A 20,087-nucleotide genomic window follows, 5' to 3' on the forward strand; every position below is an offset into this window, starting at 1 on the left:
ATATTGCAAAGTTTCTGTGGTACACAAAACAGTAAATCTTAAAAAAAAAAAAAAAAAAAAGTAAAAAAAGAAATTACAAAGTTAAAAGGTAAGCTGCTAAGCATTTATCTCAGAGATCCACAAAATTCTCTGTCAGTCCACTCCACTGAAATCACTAAAAAAAAAAAAATGGCATGAAAAAACTCATCTTTAGCCAGTAGCAGCTCCTCTAAAGCTCTTCTCTGAAAATGTGTCAGCGTCCCTTAGAGCGAGAAACAGGCAGGGAGAGCACAGGAAAGTCAGAGTGGAAACCCTGATGCTTGACTTAACACATCAACACTGGTCAGCTGTGTGGCAGCCACTGGCAAAGCCTGCAGCACTGGGCTTAAATACCCATTTGTTAGCAAACTAGCAAAGCATATCAGTCCTAGCCCACACACACGCACAATACACACACACACATACACATACACGCACCCGCACACGCACACACACACACACACACATACACGCATCCACACACGCACACACACACGGAACTGCGATCCTGGAGATTTCTCTTTCTGTTCTTTATGACTGGCTATCCATAAGTAGGCACTGGCCCGACTCACTCTTGTGTGTGGTGTGTGGTGTGTGTGAATGTGAGAGAGAGACAGACTGTGTCTGAGTCGTGTGTCTGTGCTGGTGTATCTGTGTGTGTGAGAGAGAGAGAGAGAGATAGAAAAAGTGAATGAGAGAGAGAGAGATAGGGTTGTCTGCAATGTTCACTTTCCTTACACTGTGTTTCGTTCAAATAAGCCCCAAATCTGACTGATCTGGGTAAGTGATGTCATAACATCCAAACCCCCCCCCCCCCCCCCCCACACACACACACACAAAATAGACTTCAAGTGATTTTGTCTCTTTTTTTTGGCTCATGTAGTTTAGCATAATCATTTGTAATTGTGTGGCATAAGGACTTAGGCAGCAGAGGGGAAGGGGATGGGCTTGAAACATGGGAACAGTGTGTTACCAACGGCTCCTCTTCAAACCGTGCGTACGTACCTGACCCAGGCACCGGGCCCCACCGGGCATGCCAAACTGCCAGCCAGATCAATGGCTCACTCCACATCTCCGCTCCTCTCCAGTTCTGATTATGACAGATCAAAGGATGAAGGAACACAGAAAATAAACTCACGCGACAGACTGTCATTCGTTAATAAGGGAGATAAAAAACAAAAAAAAAGCATAGTCTGGATTAGTGTGTTACTACGCTATCTACTGCAGGTGGGTGGCGTGGGTTGGGATGTGTGTGTGTGTGTGTGTGTGTGTGTGTGTGTGTGTGTGCGCGCGCGCATGTGAGAGTGTGTGTGCGTGAGCGCGTGAGTGTGTGTGTGCGTGCGCGCGTGAGTATGTCTGTGTGTGTGGATGAGTGTGAGTGTGAGTGTGTGTGAGTGTGTGTGTGCGTGCGCGCGTGAGTATGTCTGTGTGTGTGGATGAGTGTGAGTGTGAGTGTGTGTGTTTGTGTGTGAGTGTGTGTGTGTGAGTATGGGTGTTTATGTGACAGTTTTTCCCCAGCGCCTTTTTACACAGTATGCAAATCGGTAAGCTCACGTGGTAATAGACAGATTTTATTTTATTTTTTTTGAAACAGTAAGAACAATTTGCTTGTTTCAGTGCAGAAAATTCAGTGATAATAGCCCCACATGTCTTAATTAGTCACAGCTTTCGTGAAGAAAGAAAAATGAAAAAGAAAACGCTGTGTCTTTCTAGAAACCACTTGCGCTCAAAATGCTTATGTTCAACCTAAATGCAACCACCCCTCACAGGTCAAACGCTCGCACCATTAATAACTCGTTGAGTCGCAGTTTTTAAGAGGAATTTAGGACAGAACAAAGAGGGATAAAACTGGAAGCAGAAGCAGAAGAGAAAAGGTGAACAAGGGGAGGAGGGGGTTGAGTAAAGGTCACGGAGGCAAGCCACACAAAAACCCGACTGCTACCGCCGTTTCACACGTTGACTTCATCGCTAGCGTTCCCCCGATTGTGCTGTTTTTTCTTCTCGGTCACTTTAAATTTCAGATTGATGGATTCTTTTAATAAACTGACTTGACGTTTGTTGGTTTAGGGTGAAGGTTGTTGTCAACTGTGGCGTTTCTGTGGACGACCCAGTCGAGTTCACTGTCAGGAACGATTTCCCCACACGCTGAGGTGATTAAAGTCGGTAAGAAATGCTAGGCCGAGGCTGTTGGCGTTAACTGTGCGCTGGTAGTCCGTGGAAACTGAAAGAAAGTGTGTGCAAAAAAACAATAAAAACTAGAAACAAATAAACATTTTGGCATACTGACGAGAGTATTGTTTGAGAAGACTTTCAGTGTCTGGTTTCAAGTGTGTGTGTGTGTGTGTGTGTGTGTGCGTGTGTGTTTGTGTTCCAGAGGTTAATGAAGTGTCCTGCTGTCTGGAAACGTTGACCTTTTCTGACCTTGTCTTGTCTCTGCTGTGTGTCTTGCCCTGGCGTCTCTCTTCTAAGTCTTGACTTGCAGTGACCAGACAGTGTGACATATAAAAACAATACCGCTTACAGCTCAAGGCGAGTCCTTAAAACAAGGGTCGCCCCCCCCCCCCCCCCCCACCGTTACCTGCCAGTGCTGTTCGCTTTACAATTAAGCTACATTTGGAAAACATATCTCTTTATGTTTATCATGAAACATGAAAGAGCATGATTAGAATCACTCATCTCATTGTATCACACGATATCATTTGGAATTTCAGTTTAAAACCGAATTATTTACTCAAACCATTGGCTGCGTGCTCCATGACTGAACAACAAGCCCGTTTTTTTTTTTGGGGCCCACTAACTTCAGAATACGCTGCTGAAGGTGAAATTGGAAAGTTCGTCCGTCTTTTCCTGCCTTCGGTCGAGTCATCCTTGTTTACGAACATTCTCTTCTCTCGTTTTTCTTTTTTGTACAAATGAGTACTGTCCCTTGGCCTCCAAATGAGAAATGGATCTGACCTCACCTGTTAAGATGTTGTGGTCTCAGAAACAGACAGTATTTTACTGTCAGGTACTGGTGAGAGAGCCCTTCTGCATCTTCCCTCTTGTCTTTGAAGGTGGACTATTTTTGGAAAGGACCCCAGCAGGTAGTCTCTCTCTGGAGGGAGGTCCATTACTCTTAAACGTCTGTGTGTGTGTGTGTGTATGTGTGTGTGTTGAAAGTAACTGTGTGAGGGTCCTATTTCTGACACTCTGAAATAGTGCTCTCTTGAGACTTCCTGGTCCATCTTTGTGTTTTTATAGATGTTTAAATTATTCACAGTCACACCATTACAGAAAATCACCCATCTGTCTTCTCTGGGTTTCAGTCTTCTTAAAATCTTCTCTTCAGAATGATTGAAGTTGAGACCTATTTGCAGGATATTTGTGTGTGTGTGTGTGTGTGTGTGTGTGTGGTGCATGCGTACATGTGTGTTTCTGTGTGTGTGTGAGATATTTTTTACTATTATTATTATTATTATTTCTGTTTTTATTATTTCTGGAGTTCCCCCCACCCCATACTCAGGTTTGAACACGCTTCTGTTGACTCTTACATGAATTATTTAACATGACAAGAAGTGGACTTGTCCAAAGTTGGAAGAAAAAACACTTAGAGAATGAGCCAATGACTTTCCAGGGACCCAATCTCCCTAATGATATTTATCCAATCAAAATACACCTAGCGTACTTCATCTGCCTCACTGAGACGATGATGACAGAGGTCTCTGGGTGATGAGTGTGGAGAAGAAGATGAGTTATTCTTCTCACATGCTCTACGCTGATTCGCCTAACGGACGTCACATTCATTTTTAATGGCACATCATTCAGAGAGGGGATGCTCTTGGAAGTGGTTGACTCTTTGCACATTGTGTGTGTGTGTGTGTGTGTGTGTGTGTGTGTGTGTGTGTGTGAGACTGCATTTACGAGCAGTTACGGAGCCGGTGAACTGTCCACTCGTACAGAGGCTTGTGTAATCACCGCCTATTATTTCAATTTCATCCGCTCGCTCCTGTCAGAGAGACTGACCGTGGCCCGTGCAGACTGAGCGAACTGTCTGGTGTTCAGTGCTCATTCTGGGCCAGTTAAGGTGGTAGCCAGACAGCAAACCAGACGTGATGGTTTCTCTGACCAAGATTATACAACACGCCTGAACTTAAACGCCTCTGAGCTAATCCTCCTATTCTACTTGTAGGCAACAGTCTCCGATCTGCCTCAATCTACAGGTCTGGGATCAGTGCCTTGAGCTTGAATCTGACCCATTACCATTAGGAGCTATGGTCGACCAATGAGAAAGAGGGTAATTACCGCGAAGCAGGAGTTAGCTAATCAACTTTTGCAAACGTCATTGGGAAAAATACCGTTTTCTATTTAGCCAAAGCATTTTGCAACCTGGGTGGCTAGCCTGGTTTTAGGCGAATATGGCTCAGTGGAAACTACTGATCATCGACAAGGGTAACGTGCTAAGTCTGTTGTCGCGGTGGTCAGTTTCTCGTTGCCGGGTGAATTTAAGCGTGTGGTCCTGTCAAACACCCATCTCTTTTGGTCTCCTCCAGCTGCATCTCTGTCATTTATCTAAATCCTCGAAAATCAATTACACCGGTGTAGGTACCAAGGCACGGGGAAGGAGTTTTTAATTTTCTCCGCTCTCCCAGGGTGTGGGCTCTCGTGGCATTTAGGCTTTCTGATTACACACTGTTGACAATCTACAAGCTTAGCATATCTCGCTATTAGCATTTCCATCCCCTAGAGCAGCACAATGAGGTTCTATTTTTGGTAGCAGGGAGCTAACCATTTCTATCTTTCTTTCTCTCTCTCTCTCTCCCTCCTTCTCTTTTGTGGCTTGAATTACTGAAGGCCAGGCAGTGTCACCAGTATCAGTAATATTTTGGTCATATCAAAAGCCACTCAGCATACTTATAAATTGCCACGGAATGGGCTTCTGTGTGCAGTGACCGTGCAGACTATACATGCAGAAATAAAGCCTAATTCACAGTGCCTGCGTTGAATTTCTCCTGGAGTATGCTAGTGTTGGAACGGGTCAAACTGTTTTCTGAACTTTGTCGTGTTGACTTTCTTTGATAACAGCGCACAAGACATTTTTTTCTCATGTCGACATGAGGGAAAAGTTTATCTTAGTTCACACCCATTGCGTTTTAAAGATTAAAGTGAATGCGTGTTGATGAATTTCAATGAAAGATGCAGAGCACAACATTCATGGCCTATTATGTACTTAATTAAATCAATTCGGAGAAGCCAAAGGGCAGCAGAAAATGAGTTCATCGATCAGTTTATAGCCCGTAGTCAACATCATATCTCTTTTCGGGAAAAAGAAAAAGAAAACAACCTTGTCTTTGTTTCACACCAGGCTCTATTGTTCGGCACGCCTAGGCATGTACGTTCAGTGCCAACCTGGTGCCAGACTCAGCGTGGAGTGTTTTTTTTTTTTTGTTTTTTTGTTTCCCTCTGAAATAGCCTCCTCTTCAAAGCACATGATTCCCTGCAGCCTTTATGGCGTTCGAAATGTCACCTGCTTTGTATTTTTGTCTCTCACGTCGAGCCCCTTGAGTGAGACAGAAATAGAGTACCAACAGAGAGTTTCTTCCTTTATTTTTTTTTTTTCACTTTTTTTTTTTTTTTTTTTAGCTCTGTATCGTTTCCAGAAACCACATTCCTTTATATGAGTCAGTGAATTAATCTCTATTTAACACAGATGTCGTCTGACAATAATCCAAATGCACAGATTGGATGAGTGTTTCTTTTTGGGTTGGTGATTTTTTTTTTTGGGGGGGGGGGAGGGGGGGTTGTTTTATTTTGTTTATTTCACATTAGTTTATGATTTTTTGTAGTCAGAGAACAAGTATTTTGAGAACACTTGACATGCGCAAACTAGCATCTTTTAATATAAAGATAGCTTCAAATTCTCATTTAAAATGAACACAAAACGAACATCTCTCACTGAACATAAAAAAAAAAAAAAAAAAAAAGATTTTTGCCAGCAGAACCTTGGTGCCTTGTTCTCTCGACTGCATCTTTTTTTTTGCTTTGTTTGAAGATTATTTTATTGGCTGGATCGTAGTTTATGTAAGGATTAAAAGAGCTACTGAGCAAAGCTGTACAGAGAGATAACCTGTGCATTAAGAGCGATTCTGTCCGACGGCCCCGTTTGAGGTTCCCCGTGGTCTGCAGAACATCTGAATATCTTCAAAATGATGTCAAACAAACGTCACCTGCTGATCCCCCTTCCTGTCACAAGGCCGCTGCTGATAAAGCCGGTGTCCAATCGCACGCGGAGAAAGCCTCCAACAATACCCAAGCTTTGGCTTTGGCTGCCGCCTCAGAGAATGACAATCTCCGCCCGTCTGCTCATTTGGATTCAGGTCAAGACATTTTTCTTTTACGTCCGGTCACACTGACCCACGCTGACCTCTGGTGACCTGCGCTCACCCCCAGTCCAGACCTCTGCAAAGCCAGAACGTCAGGCTTTTGGATTGCGAAAACTTTATGGTGTGGTTCACCTTTCTGTTCTCTCCAACGATGGAGCAGCCCACACAAAAACAAACACAGGACAGTAACAGATTGTATGATGTGTAATTATGGACAGGGTTTACCGATGGCTCCGGTACTGAATATTCGTTTGTAGGGACCTACAGTACTGGACCTTTTTCCTGTATTCCAGCACTTACACACCTGATTTAACATGTTAACAAACTCTTTGATTCAGCAATTTGTATTTTTTTTTTTATTTCGTCATAGATAAAATCTTCATAAATAAGTGATAACTCTAAAGGAGCACTGTGGGAAGAGATACAGACGGAAGTCGCGTCAGTCTGGCGAATTCTCTGTACCCAAACCGAGTGGCGTAGCGTACAAGCAAGCGCTGTTCGTTCGCCGCTTTGGTTTATGCGCATTTACTCTTCGATAACTCTTGACAAAGTCCACCTCTCTTCATAATCTTCACTCTTGAGCTACGACAAACACCCATAACCCTTGGCTAAAAAAAGCCGTTGGTTTGATTAGCTTTACCGAGACAAACTGAAGTCATTTCACCACAACAGAAAGCTTTGATATAAAACACTGGCAGGGCCCATGCCTCGTGGACCGTTCTTTTATCTGTGTTTTTCCTCTAGTATCGGAGTCTTATGACGGTTTCGGAAAGTTTATCAGACACACGAGCGTTGCACAACATTACCAACAAGGCATTTTCTGTGCCGATGTGAAGGATGTTTTACGACCGAACGGTGACACTACATTGACTCCCTCTTTTCTCAGAAGCTCCTTGTTTATTTCTCTCTCTTTCTCATTTATAACAGTGACAGTAATTACACAATTTACAGTTATGATAATATAATCACGGGAATAGGACGCTAGCTCATTTTTGTGGCTGATGATGATTTGTTGTGGTGAACTCATAAATCCTGTGGGAACTTAATATTACTGTTTACTGGCCTAATGATTAGAGATCTTGACATGTCCTGCGTACGTGTGTTCAGGAGCCTTAGTTTTACATAATATATTATGCAGGTGACCTAATTTCTGGCGATTATCCAGACCTTTCTCGCATAAGTCATTTTGTCGCTTATACGTTTTCATCGTATTTTCTCCTGCTAACACGTCAATTAACATCAACTTGTGCGTTTTTTTTTTTGTGTTTGTTTTTTTTTCTGGAATGCCTGTCAATCTAGACTCCAGTGGCCTTAACTCTTCAGAGGAATTCTGGAATGGTGATAAGTCCACGTCAAAATTCAACGGTCTGACCCCCTCCCACACACACACACACAAACACTCCCCACCCCCGCGTAAAGATAACGGAGGAATGCATTTACACCCGAGAGCGTTTCTCACCAGAGAAGGGTGAGTTGGACCTGTTAAAAGCACATGACATACGGAAGAGTTGACCTCAGAGCTTAAGGCGTTTTCATGAGAACTAAAACAAATTGGAAAAAAAAAAACCAAAACAAAAAAAAAAAAACAAGATGCCAAGTTCCAATACTGAGAATTTGCTGTGACTTTGTTAGCAGTTTATCCAAGTTCCATCAAAAGGTAGCACTTCCACATAAATAGAAATTACACCAAACACACCAAACCGATGCTGTTTTTTTTTTTTTTTTCCCCACCGCCAAACTACTAATGGGGCTGGAACCCTCAACATTTATGCCATTGAGCTGATCTTAGACATGTTGAAATGTAAGTGGAAAGTCTCTTCAGTACAGAGTTGTAGGGTCGGACTTTGAGTGTGTGGCCATTAAGGCTGATTTAAGTCTACTGCTTGACTTCATACGCTCGGTAATTCCAACAGAGACGTTTTAAAAGCCCCTGTATTAAGGAGTTTTCCGAGGATTTTGTTTTCTCCATTGTATATTAGAACGATGGCCTAAAGGAATTCAAGGCCCCAATTACCACAAAAAGAGGCCTGAAAGAGAGCGGAAAACTAAGGAGTTAGGAAATTACAGAAAGGAACTAGGGAGAGAGAGAGGAAGAGAGAGAGAGAGAGAAATGGTGTGTGCATGTGTGGTTGGTACCTTTTGTCACAGTTTGTTTTCGGGGGGTCAGATTTCGGTCACGCTGTGTGTAAATGGACTCCCAACCCGACCCCTGCAGTACTTTCCCCCTTCCTGTCGTTTGGATACAACTCCCTTTTCAGCCAGGAAATCATAAACCTGTTTTTAGCTCTTTTTAGGGTTTTTTTTTGTAGTTGTTATTGTTAGAGAAGAGGTTGCTCTTCATTCTCCTGACTGGTAATCTGCTCTCTCTGATACCAAATCACATTGCTTTTAGAACATTGAAAACCGGTAACCTGGCAGGCGACTGGTCAACCCATTTTCTTACAAACCAATCACAGGACAGAATATTACATTACATGCTAACATTGCTAACCTGTGTAAACACCCCCCCACCACTCCCCTCCATGAACTGGACAATTGTTCAGTTTCTTCTGGTTTAATTTCTCAGCATAAAGGCTCTGTCACATTTCAAAGAATTTAACCCCAAAGTTACCTCAGAAATATGTCCACTCTAACAGAAAAAAAAAAACTGCTAAGAATAAGAATGTAGACTATAAGTACTAGGCTTAGCTTTGAATACTGTACACGCTGAATGGGTCCCAATGTGAATGGAAGAAGTGTGAAATGCATTTTATACGCTGCTTCAGTCTGTCATGTTACTCCACTTAATGCATCTTAATTGAGGACCAAGAATCTCTCCAGTTTTTTTTTTTCTTTTGGTACGCTTTACATCACTCGGACAGGCTCTGGAAAAGACGGAGCTTTCTCCAACTTCTTCTTCATCTCTTGCCGTGAACTTTTGACATCTTTAAAAAGTTTAACGGCCTTGTACTTCTACGCAGTCAGTAAAGACTGCTTTGTTGCCTTCCGAGTTAAGAGCAGGAAAGACGTTTGCGAAATGATTAAGTTAAATGAATCCCATCGTTTCCGTGCTGCTTAAAGTTTTAAAGACCGTTTGAGTCGATCTGCGTTTGGATTAGATTAGCCAGTGACGTTTTCGTCTCTTTTAACTTAATGCTGTGTCCTTTCTCTGTGTGATGGAACGCTTCTACAATGAGAGAAATTCTCATACGCTCGTTGATTCACGTCTCCTGCGGTAGAAGTTAAATCTAAAAAAGATCTTAATCTTAGGTAATTTCAGAGAAAAAAACGAAACTCGTGGCGTAAGCAAATTTTTACGTTGTAAGCCTCGTTTCAGAACATCGCCGGTAATAGCCGTGAAGTCACGTGACTAAAACTGATTCGCCCGTTGAAAAAAACCTTTGATAATTTGACCAAAGTTTCGATTTCCTCCGTCTCTGTCTGGATACCATAAATCTACAATGCACTGTAAAAGCTAACAAGGTTAGCGGAGACAAGTACAGATGAGATAGAAATGAAGGTATGTTCTTGTAGTGTCTGTTTAATGGGACCAGCAGAAATGTACTCATATAGCCAGCTCTGTCAGACAGTAATGAGAGTAATATAGTAGTAATGGAATAGAAAGTAAAGGGTCCTTGTAAAGAGTTATTAGTGAGAGAGTCTGCTGTTGTTTTTTCGTTAGGAGTGACCCTTTACCCAAGGACAGGTGAGGAAATTTATTAAGGAAATATGCCTCTGAGGAGATGGGAAAACAGATACTACACCCCCCTCTTTCTCTCTCCCTCTCTCTCTCTCTCTCTCTTGCTCTCTCTCTCACACACACACACACACACACACTCCCGTTCTCTCTCTCTCTCTCTCTCTCTTTCTCTCTCTCCCTGTCTCCTTTTTTCTCTGCCCCTCTCTTGTTTTCTATCTCAATCTTTCCGGAAGGCATTACTCATTAAAACAGTGCCCTGTTGTGAGTGTTGTGCGGTACCAGGCTCTTTCTCTCTTCCTCTTTGACCTTGAGATGATGGTGTGATCAGTCTTGGGGAGTTTTATCATTGCTCTCCTCTCTTTTATCTGTTTCCAAAGCGTCTCTTGCATTCTTGGAGGTGAATGGATTAGATTTATAAAGACTATGAAGAAAGGAGTTAGCCATGCTATCGCATGAAAGTCAAAAACCGGTCAATTTTCTCGACGGCCTTTGAAGAGCACTTTCAGTAAACAAACAAGCCCCTGAGAAGTCAAGTTGTGCATGTCAAATATAAAAGCATCCAAGTGCCTCACGGTAGAAAGACAGCAAACTTTTTGACGCATTTTACTTCAAAGGAGATGAAACCTTAAGCTATTTGTTAGTCATATTACCATGCAGTTTTATGAATACATCCAAAAGTTCTTGACACTTCTTTGAGCTGCAAATAGGAAGATTAACAATACTCAACCACAGAGGCCAGCAAGAGTAAAAGTGAGATGTAAAACAACGTAGAGCAAAGTGACGTCAGAACACAATCCATTTGTGAGGTCAATTTCACTTGTTTAATGTCAGCATCTTAATTTTGTCGTAAGATGTTGAAGAAGGAACATTTGACATTTGGTCTGCGCTGTAGAAACAATGTCCAGACGTGTTGTTTGTTGTGAACATTTTGTTGACCGCTTGCCGTTGCAGGGCTCGGGGGGACCAGAGGACGAGGTCGCGTCGGAGTCGACGAACGCGCAGCAGGCTGGAGCATCCCACAGTTTCGTCCAGGAGCATTTCCAAGCTCAGTACAAGTAAGTTTCCTCACTTTGACTTTGTAAGAGTTTTAACCACAGTGTTGTATGAAGAGATGATCAGGAGATGGAGTAGAGGATTAAAAACGTAACCTGTCATGACATACATTCAGTTTATTGGACACAACAATGTGGGCAATGGTCGTTAAAAGACCGCGTTCAGATACTTCAGAAATGGTGCGCCTACCTGTTTTCCAGGTAATGACGCAGATAGTTTTAAAAAGACGTAGTCCCGATACAAGGTGCCTTTTTTCTCAAAAAGTAAGGAAAAGAACTCGAGTGTGTGATATGTTCTTTTAAAAAAATCAATGTTTTGACCAAGACGCGTGTGTATATGTGTGCACTTGCTGAAAGCGCTGAGTGCAGCACCTTCCCCTCAATGTGGTTAAAGAAAATTATATGAAGCAGGGACAGAAATTAGTTAATAATAATCATTCCAAACTTGAGGGACCAAACCAGGAAACCCAGCTAAGGAGCCACCAGAGAACACAGAGATTCATCATTTGTCCGAGGTTCGCGCTTCAATTCCGAGCTGAACCTCTCTCGCCGACTGTGGCCGAAGGTCTACGGGAACGCAGTCGGCCGTTTTCCCTTGGACGGGCGTGTCACCCTGGGTCATTGTGGTCCCTCCCCCCTTCTCTCCGCTCTCCGACAGTTCCTGACTGGCTAACGACCGGCTGTTGTCCGTGCGGTCGGAGTTAGAGTTACAATGGTACTTGTCTACAGGTGTCAAATTGCTCACCTGTGTTTCGTAGCTCATCATGTGGAGAGAAGCTTTGGCAGTTTTTCCAGACAAGATCCACCTCAGACTCGAGGCGACCTCTGCGAGATGGAGAAGGCTAATTGGACTCTACAAATTCCTGTGGAAGAAGAAGAAACTTTTCTCTCTCTCTCTTTTTTTTTTTTTTTTTAAAAAAAAAAAAGAGAACTTGATAGGATTTTTTTTTCATTACTTTACCAAGGTAGTGGTGGATTTATGATGTTCCACACAGACCTGATAGTGTTTAATGAATTCACTGCGGTCAAGTAATGATCTTTTCCTCCCTTATGAGTCATCTGGAAGATTCATTAAAAAAATAATAATTCATTAAACAAACTTGATATTTTTTGGCCCACTACTTTACCAAGATAATGGTGTTTTCTTTTTCGTTTTTTTTGATAACGTTCGACTCAGACCTGAAATTGTTATAATGAATTCCGTGAAGGCCAGCAATGGTCTTCTCCTCTCTTCTGAAGCATCTGAATGAGAACTGTGGTCTTCAGTCAAGTTTACTAGATGATACACGTCTAGACCTTTCTATCAGTCAATTGTGATTTTCACATTTCACCCTATAAACTGACCCTGTCATTCCCACCATCCAGTCATTTTCCATGGAAAGAGGCCTTTCCCATATTTTATCGTGTTTATCGAGCTAGTTAGCATCCACTCTTGATAAATGTGCACGAGACACTGACTGTATTTGTATCTGTTACCATAGTTTCCGAAGGGTCTTGCACAGTTTTGCTTGTGTCTGTGGCCAGCCGAGGAGCGTCATATTGGCCATTTTCTCTCTGTATCGCATTGCGGTCAATCTCTGACACCAATCCGCGTTGATTAGATTAGAGTTTAATTACCGCGGGAGGCTCTCCTATATTAATGCCGATACTGTATCGCATTTCAGAGGAAGCACTGAGTCTTTCGGTGCGTGTGTGAGCGAGTGTGTGAGTGTGTGTGAGTGTCTGGGGGGGGCGGGGGGGTCAGACAGGATAAATGGGCATTCGTTATTCCTCTATAGCCACTTGGGTAATTACCTGGCCAGAGCATCGGTAATGACGAGGACTGGGGCGTTGACCCTTAACGTGCCTTTAGTCTGTCTCCTCCATCCTCTAAACGACTGCCCATTCCAGTATATGTTAATGGAGCAGACAGCAGAAATGGCCTGAGCTGGCAGCAGTGGGAGGACTTTTGTCTGTTATCAGACAGAGGAATGTTCTGCCTGCTAAAATTGGACTCCAAAACAGAGGCTGTTGTGTACAGTAGGCTGTGTATCAGCTGATTATCGGTACCTCTGATTCCACTTTAACCACATCCTGCTTCTTCAACTCTAAACTCGAAATAATCTAGGGAGTAAAGGGTATAGAAAGGGGACAGACAAACTGGCTGGTCAGAATGGAGGAATACTTTTGTCCGGTTGCGTGGGAGAGAGAAAGTCACGACAGCTTCAAAATGATACAATGCTTTTGTTTCCGTATATTTATTAGAAATATACACTACAGGTAGGCCTCATATGAGTGTCAGAACCTTATTGGTTTTGTGTGCTGTTACTTTTTTGTTGTTGTTGTTGTTGTTGGGGTCTGTTTTTTTTTTTTGGGAGGGAGGGGGGTGTTTATGTATTCTGCTTTTTGCTCAACCAATGCACAGCTGGTGCAAAGCACAAAATAATTTTCTTAAAGCCATCAAACCGCGTGGCTTCAATGTTTTCTTCTCACAGGTGAAAGCTTTTGTAATGCACCCTGGACGCTCTCAGCGCACGTGGGTATGGAACCCTTTGTCACTGTAAGTGCTTTTTCTCCCGCCACTGATGTTACAAACCCAAAGGCATCTGAGCGGATTGTGGTTTACTGGCGTGAGGTGACATCAAAAGCTAACTCCGTGCTTGGACAAACAATAGCCATTTGTTTCATAATGATAGGTAGCCTTGAGAGCAAAGGGGGTTCAATACAGAACTGTTTGTGTTCTGTTTTTGAAAACTGCAACATTCACAGGAGCTACGACTGCTTTTAATCACGATGAATCACGTGTTGTGCCGTAAAACCATAATTAAAGTGCTCTTTCTTCGGTGCTCATCCTCTAATCTTGTATCTGTAAGTTGCTATTCCCTTGTGGTTCCACTGCTGGTGCGTTGTCGGTAAACGTGTCTGTCAGACTAGCTCCGTTCCCCGCCACGAAACCGTTGGCAAACGGTTCTGCTCTGCCACCCGACAGCTGGGCGTGTCCAGACAGCGGAGCAGATTGGCATCTCGTATGCGCAGAGACAGTGCCGCGCTAAGACAGACAGATAAATAAATAAGAAACGAGAACACCGACTTTAGCATAGCCGTCAACCTTTGCTTTGGCGCTGTGGAGTCACTGTTGAATTTGTTAATGGTACAGTGTAGTTTTCTCAACTTTTTCCGTTTCTTTTCTTTTCTTTGACATCACCACGGCACGTTACTGAGCATCAAGCAAAAGCAGCCTCGCGTGAGGTTCCCGGAGGCGTCGTAGAACTACGAGCGTCGTCATTCAGTCGCGAAAACCATTAACGGCTTTTCACGACCTTCGAGACAGCATTTGTGGTCCATTGAAGTATGGTCTAGTTAAAGATCTATCACTGTTCTGAAACCAGTCCAGACGCACTGTCCCAGAAGCTCTCTCAATGTGTCATCCTGGTCGTAACCAATTCACAGGCTTTTTTTTTTTTTATTATTATTTTTTTTAATAACCAAGCTTTCAGGGTGAGAAAATGAGATAGAAACGCCTCAGTCGGGAATTAAGTGAAGAAATGAGCGGGGGAGGCGGTTGATTCAGTTCCCTGTTGTTGTCAAGAACAGATCTCATCCCGACTTTGAATATCTTCATATTCATGCAGTGTAACACTCTGTGTATGTGGCTTTAAAGGGTACCACACGTCCGACTGTCGGATTAAAACAATCAAGGATTTCAGACTTTGCCCCATGAAAGGTGTAGTTGTGTATGCATTTAGTTGTGTAGACCCCCCCCCCCCCTCATCCCGCCCCAACCCCCCCCCCCCCGCCCAGTCGTCTTGAAACCCTTCGGAGTTTGTTTTTTTTCTTCTCCTATGCAGTGTAGTGAAAGGAGTAAAAACTGACGGATTAAGAAAAAAGCATCACTTTAATAGCGCTGTTTATCTCTATACTGTTTATCTCTATACTGTTTATCTCTATACCGGCAATTCAGCCATTGCTGGAGTTCAGCTTTCCATGACTAAGCGAAAAAGCCAACACCAAAAACAGACCAGTCTGAACTGCAGTGACCTCTTACAGTCTGGGATCTGTTACTGGACATAATGCAACCAATTCAGCAGTACTTTTGGATTTTTTTTTTCTCTTTCTTCTTTCTCTGCCTTTGAATTTTATCAGTCACAGAGCATACTCTGGCTTTTTTTTTTTTTTTTAAATTACATTGTATTTTATTCACCAGTGAGTGGAACAGAGACACAAACAATGTAAGACGTCCCCAGTTCTTGCATCAGTTTTAGGAATTTGGAGCTTTAGATCCCCAAATGTTTTTGGATGCTTTGCGTGTCCTTCTAGAAATTCTGTCGGCTAGATTCCAAAGTGTCTTTTTATTTTCTTTCGTAGAGATGATGGCGTGAGCTGTCGGCTAATGTCAGAGTGAGCTTCACCTTCTTCAGAGAAAGCAAAAATTCAAACGACACACATGTTCCGTGTACAGCAAAACTAACTTTGGTTTTTGCTTTCCGACTTTCTGAGATTCGGGTCTGCTATGGCAACCAGATACACTCCCCCCTCTCTCTCCGTGAAGGAGATACACCCTGGATGTTCCCAAACTATCGTGACTTTTGTTTAGTCTCATCTTTTGAGTTTTCTTTCTCTGTTTTTTTTCTTATTTCTTTTTTTTTCTTTTCCGCGGGGGGAGACAGACTCAACAGGGATACGCTAAAAGTTTGGAGGTCGCGACCTTACATCATTAGGAAGCTCTGTTTGTCTCGTCTGTTTAGAGATGTTTGGTTTTTCTCGCCGGGTCCTAGGGATTATTGATTGGTCTTGAAGCACCAGTAGTTTAGATTTTCTGTGTTGGAGCAGTGCTACAGCAGGGTTGTCATCCTGCCAGCAAATGGCATTCAGTTACATTTAGAGCAGCAAAGACTCATTTCTCCCTCATGTTCTTTTTAGAAAAGCACAGACTTAAAAAACTGAAGTGGCTATTGCCCACTCTATTGAACATTTTACTCACCGGGGGGGGGGGGGGTTTAGCACTGATGATAAGGGCTGAAAATAGAGAGGCCAGTGTGATGTATTTTGATGTAATGTTAGTGGTTTTATTTCTTTCTTTTACCAACGGAGGCTGCGTGTGTTCGTTTTAGGTCGTCTTTTGTACTCTGACGCTCTACCTTGGCACTCGTACGAACAGAGAATTTGCTTTTTTTTTAAGTGTCAAAATTTTCCGTCGGCCTTCTTGCTGGAGCTGGCCGTGCGCGCGACCGTTTTCTCGCGAAGGTCCGTGCGAGCTGTACGCCTCTGAGTACCTTCCAGAGTTTTCCACAGCACCCTCAAAGCAGCCTGCCCCCTCGGAGTACTTGGTATGCAGGTCACAGGAGGCCACCGCTCTGTCCTTTCAGAAGTGAGACATCTGTGGGAGAAGAGAGAGAGAGAGAGCAAAACAGAGAGAGAGAGAGAGAGCACCTCATAGAGATAATGTCAGCTGGGTCCAGCTGAATAGAGCATTTCTCTCTCTCTCCCCCTCTCTCTCTCTCTCTCTCTCTCTCTCTCTCTCTCTCTCTCTCTCTCTCTGTCTTTTCTGTTGTTGTGTCAGGTGCTTCCTAGGGGAAGCAGACACACTGAGGCAGCGTGGGCTGGCTCTCTTTGCCCGCTTGTTCGTGGAGGAATTCCCTTTGCGCAGCTGTCCTATGTGAAGACGGACGGGGAAACGGGAAACTCTGCTCCGTTGGTCTCAATCTGCAGAGAACAGAACAATTACATCAGAATACAGTCGCCATAGCGACGGTATTACAAATACATGCGCTTGTCTTTTCTTTCCGTTCATAGAGATAAAGGCCTTTTTCTTTTCAGGCGATCGAGACTTACGTTTATTTTCTTTCTTAACTATTCTGTTTACTATCGTACAGCAGTTGTGGTGTTTGTATTTTCATATAATAATTTTTTTTGGGGGGGGGGGGGGGGGGGTGGTTTATACCTGTTGTTTGTGTTCATGGCTTTAAGATCTTGACACTGTGAATACAGAATACGGTTTTTATTTATTTATTTATTTTTTTCAAATGGGACAAACTCAGAGTGACACCGATGTGACATTTGAAGAAAAAAAGACCAGGTAAAAACAGCGGGAAGACGCACAGCGGCTGAGAACTGGAGGATGTGGCTTTTTTTAAAATCTGTGTTTAACACGCTCATCATGTCTCCCCCGTCTTTAAATTTCCCCCCTTTTGAGCGACCGCCTCTGTGCAGCAGACGGAGGTTCACTCTCAAACACACAGGCAGTCGCCGGCACCTCTGCTAACACGCTCTCTGGGGGCATTTGGAGGTTTATGAACCTGTGGTATTAAGAGGTTTCTCTCTTTTTATCCCTTTTTTGAAAAAATAAAGAGATGCAGACAGACCCTCTGGGCAGAATCTCACCTATAGTGTGTGTGTGTGTGTGTGCGCGTGCAAGAGAGACAGACAGAGAAAGAGAGAGAGAGGCAGACAGAGAGAGAGCGAGCGCGAGAGAGAGAGAGGTTGAAGAGTTAAAAGAGAAAGACAGTAATAAAACAGGATGAAGGAGTGAGAATGATGCAATAACCTGGAAACTGGCTCAGAGAGGATTGATTCCCATGACTCAGTGCAGCCACCCCAAAAGGCTTCTCTAGCCCTCCTCAACAGCCCTGCACCACACACACACACACACACACACACACACGCACGCACGCACGCACGCACGCCCACACACACGCACGCACACACACACACACTCACACACATACACACACACGCACTCAGTCACACACACACACAGACACTCACTCACACACACGCATGTACGCACACACACACACACATACACACACACACAGACACATACACACACACACATACACACACGCATGCACGTACACACATGCGCGCACACACGTGCCTATATACACACACACTCACACACACACACATACACACACGCACACACACACGCGCACGTACACACACACGCACATATACACACGCATACGCACACAGACACGCACGCACTCACTCACACACACACACACGCACGCACACGCTCACACACACGTGCACACGCACACACTCATACAGGGGTGCGTGCACACACTTACAAAGACACATAACCACACTCACAGACACACACTCACAGATGCGCGCACATACACACACATTTACACGCACACATGCACACGCACACACCCACACCCACACGCACACACACACACACATTACATACTCACATAGACATGCACATACACTCATAGACACCCTCACACAGACACACACACACACACACACATTACATACTCACATAGACATGTACATGCACTTACAGACACACACACACACACGCACACACACATTACATACTCACAAAGACATGCACATACACTCATACAGACACACACATTCTCACACAGACAAGACACATGCACACACACCCACATACACACTCACATTACATACTCACATAGACACGCACGCACACACACACTCTCTCTCCCTCTCTCTCTCTCTCTCTCTCTGAGAAAACTCCTCCCTGATCCCACTCACACCAGAAGGTTCTAGGGTCACGTGTGCATACGGTAATGTTTCTGAACACACACACACACACACACACACACACACACGCTGGTCCTGCTTGTGTGTCACAGTCCACCGAAGAGAGTTGTCCACTCCTAGTTCCTTTGCACGAATGCCTTTCAGCTCAGTAATGCCGTTAACCAACTGTGTGGGTTCACGTTAGTGTTCAGGCACCATAAGGTCGCATACGCTGCTTACAGATTACGCCTGTTCATAATCTATAGAACATACCAAACACATGCATCTTAAGGGCTGTGTACTTGTATGTTAACACATTTTGCACAGCAGTCTTCCTTTCAAGAGTTCAGATACTATACCGTTGTGGCTTTCAAAGACGTTGTTTTTACCCAGTTCGATTTTTGTTTTTATGGAGAAGACATAAGTTGGTTTTACACACTATGACATGTATGTATGGGATTTTTTTCTGTGTGTTCTCAGGTCATCTCTGACATGTCCTCACTGTCTCAAACACAGCGACACATTCGATCCTTTCCTCTGTGTCTCACTGCCTATCCCTCTCCGCCAGACCAGGTGAGTCAGTGTGTGTGTGTGTGTGTGTGTGTGTGTGTGCACGCGTGTGTGCGTTGGTATGTATCTGTTGGGGTGTGTGTTTGTGTGTGTGTTGGTGTGTGTGTGTTGGTGTATGTGCGTGTGTGTGTGTTACAGAGTGAGAGAGAGAGCTGGAAGTCTTCATATCACCATTCACCCGTAAGAGCTTTTATTTCACAGTTATAGCCGTTGCAGTTTTACAGACGTTCCACATCTGCAGGAGGATTTTACATGAGAATTCATCACCAAGAGTCTTTTGGCAAAACACTGATACCATTGAAATAATCATATCAGATATTACATACTGATAAGCAACTCAAATGACAATGACAAATCTATAAGTTCATCTTTAAGCAGTTACCAGATACCAGCAGATACCAAGACTGCTGTCTGTCTATTTGTCTGTCTGTCTGTCTGTCCGTCCATCCGTCTCTCTATCTATCTATCTATCTATCTATCTATCTATCTATCTATCTGTCTGTCTGTCTGTCCATCTGTCTATCTATCTGTCTGTCTGGCTGTCTGTTTATCTGTCTATCTATCTATCTATAGATCTGTCTGTCTGTCTGTCTATCTATCTGCATATATGGACTTCTCATTTATCACATGTGTCAGTGTGGTGAACTGTTTAATTTATGGCCGGTCCTGTGAGACTGTCCACAGCGGACGGCTGGATAGAGATCTTTAGCTGTAACCAAAGACAATAGGCTGTGGTGCTTTATCTACAGACTGGAAACAGCAGCACCGCCTCTACCCTGAACAATGAGGCGTTCACACAGTGAGTGTGTAGCACACCCCACCCTACCACAGCCACACAAATCCTACCAGGGATATCCTGACATTTTAGTGGAGTAAAACACTACTCTATACACACCCACACCACGCCTGTATGCACACGCGCACACA

The 20,087-nt window shown here is 43.7% G+C and overlaps 1 protein-coding gene across 1 annotated transcript in view; it reads left to right on the top strand.

Moving 5' to 3' along the window:
• The window catches only part of usp43b (ubiquitin specific peptidase 43b), an 81,298-nt gene that overhangs the window by 19,663 nt on the left and 41,548 nt on the right, over positions 1-20,087 (top strand). Inside the window, exons 3-4 of the mRNA XM_030793787.1 lie at positions 11,008-11,111; positions 19,071-19,163. Coding sequence (XP_030649647.1) covers positions 11,008-11,111; positions 19,071-19,163 — 197 coding nt within the window. The remainder of the gene's footprint in view (positions 1-11,007; positions 11,112-19,070; positions 19,164-20,087) is intronic.

The sequence above is a fragment of the Chanos chanos genome, chromosome 16, assembly GCF_902362185.1.
Source record: "Chanos chanos chromosome 16, fChaCha1.1, whole genome shotgun sequence".
In the NCBI taxonomy this organism is placed as follows: Eukaryota; Metazoa; Chordata; class Actinopteri; order Gonorynchiformes; family Chanidae; genus Chanos; species Chanos chanos.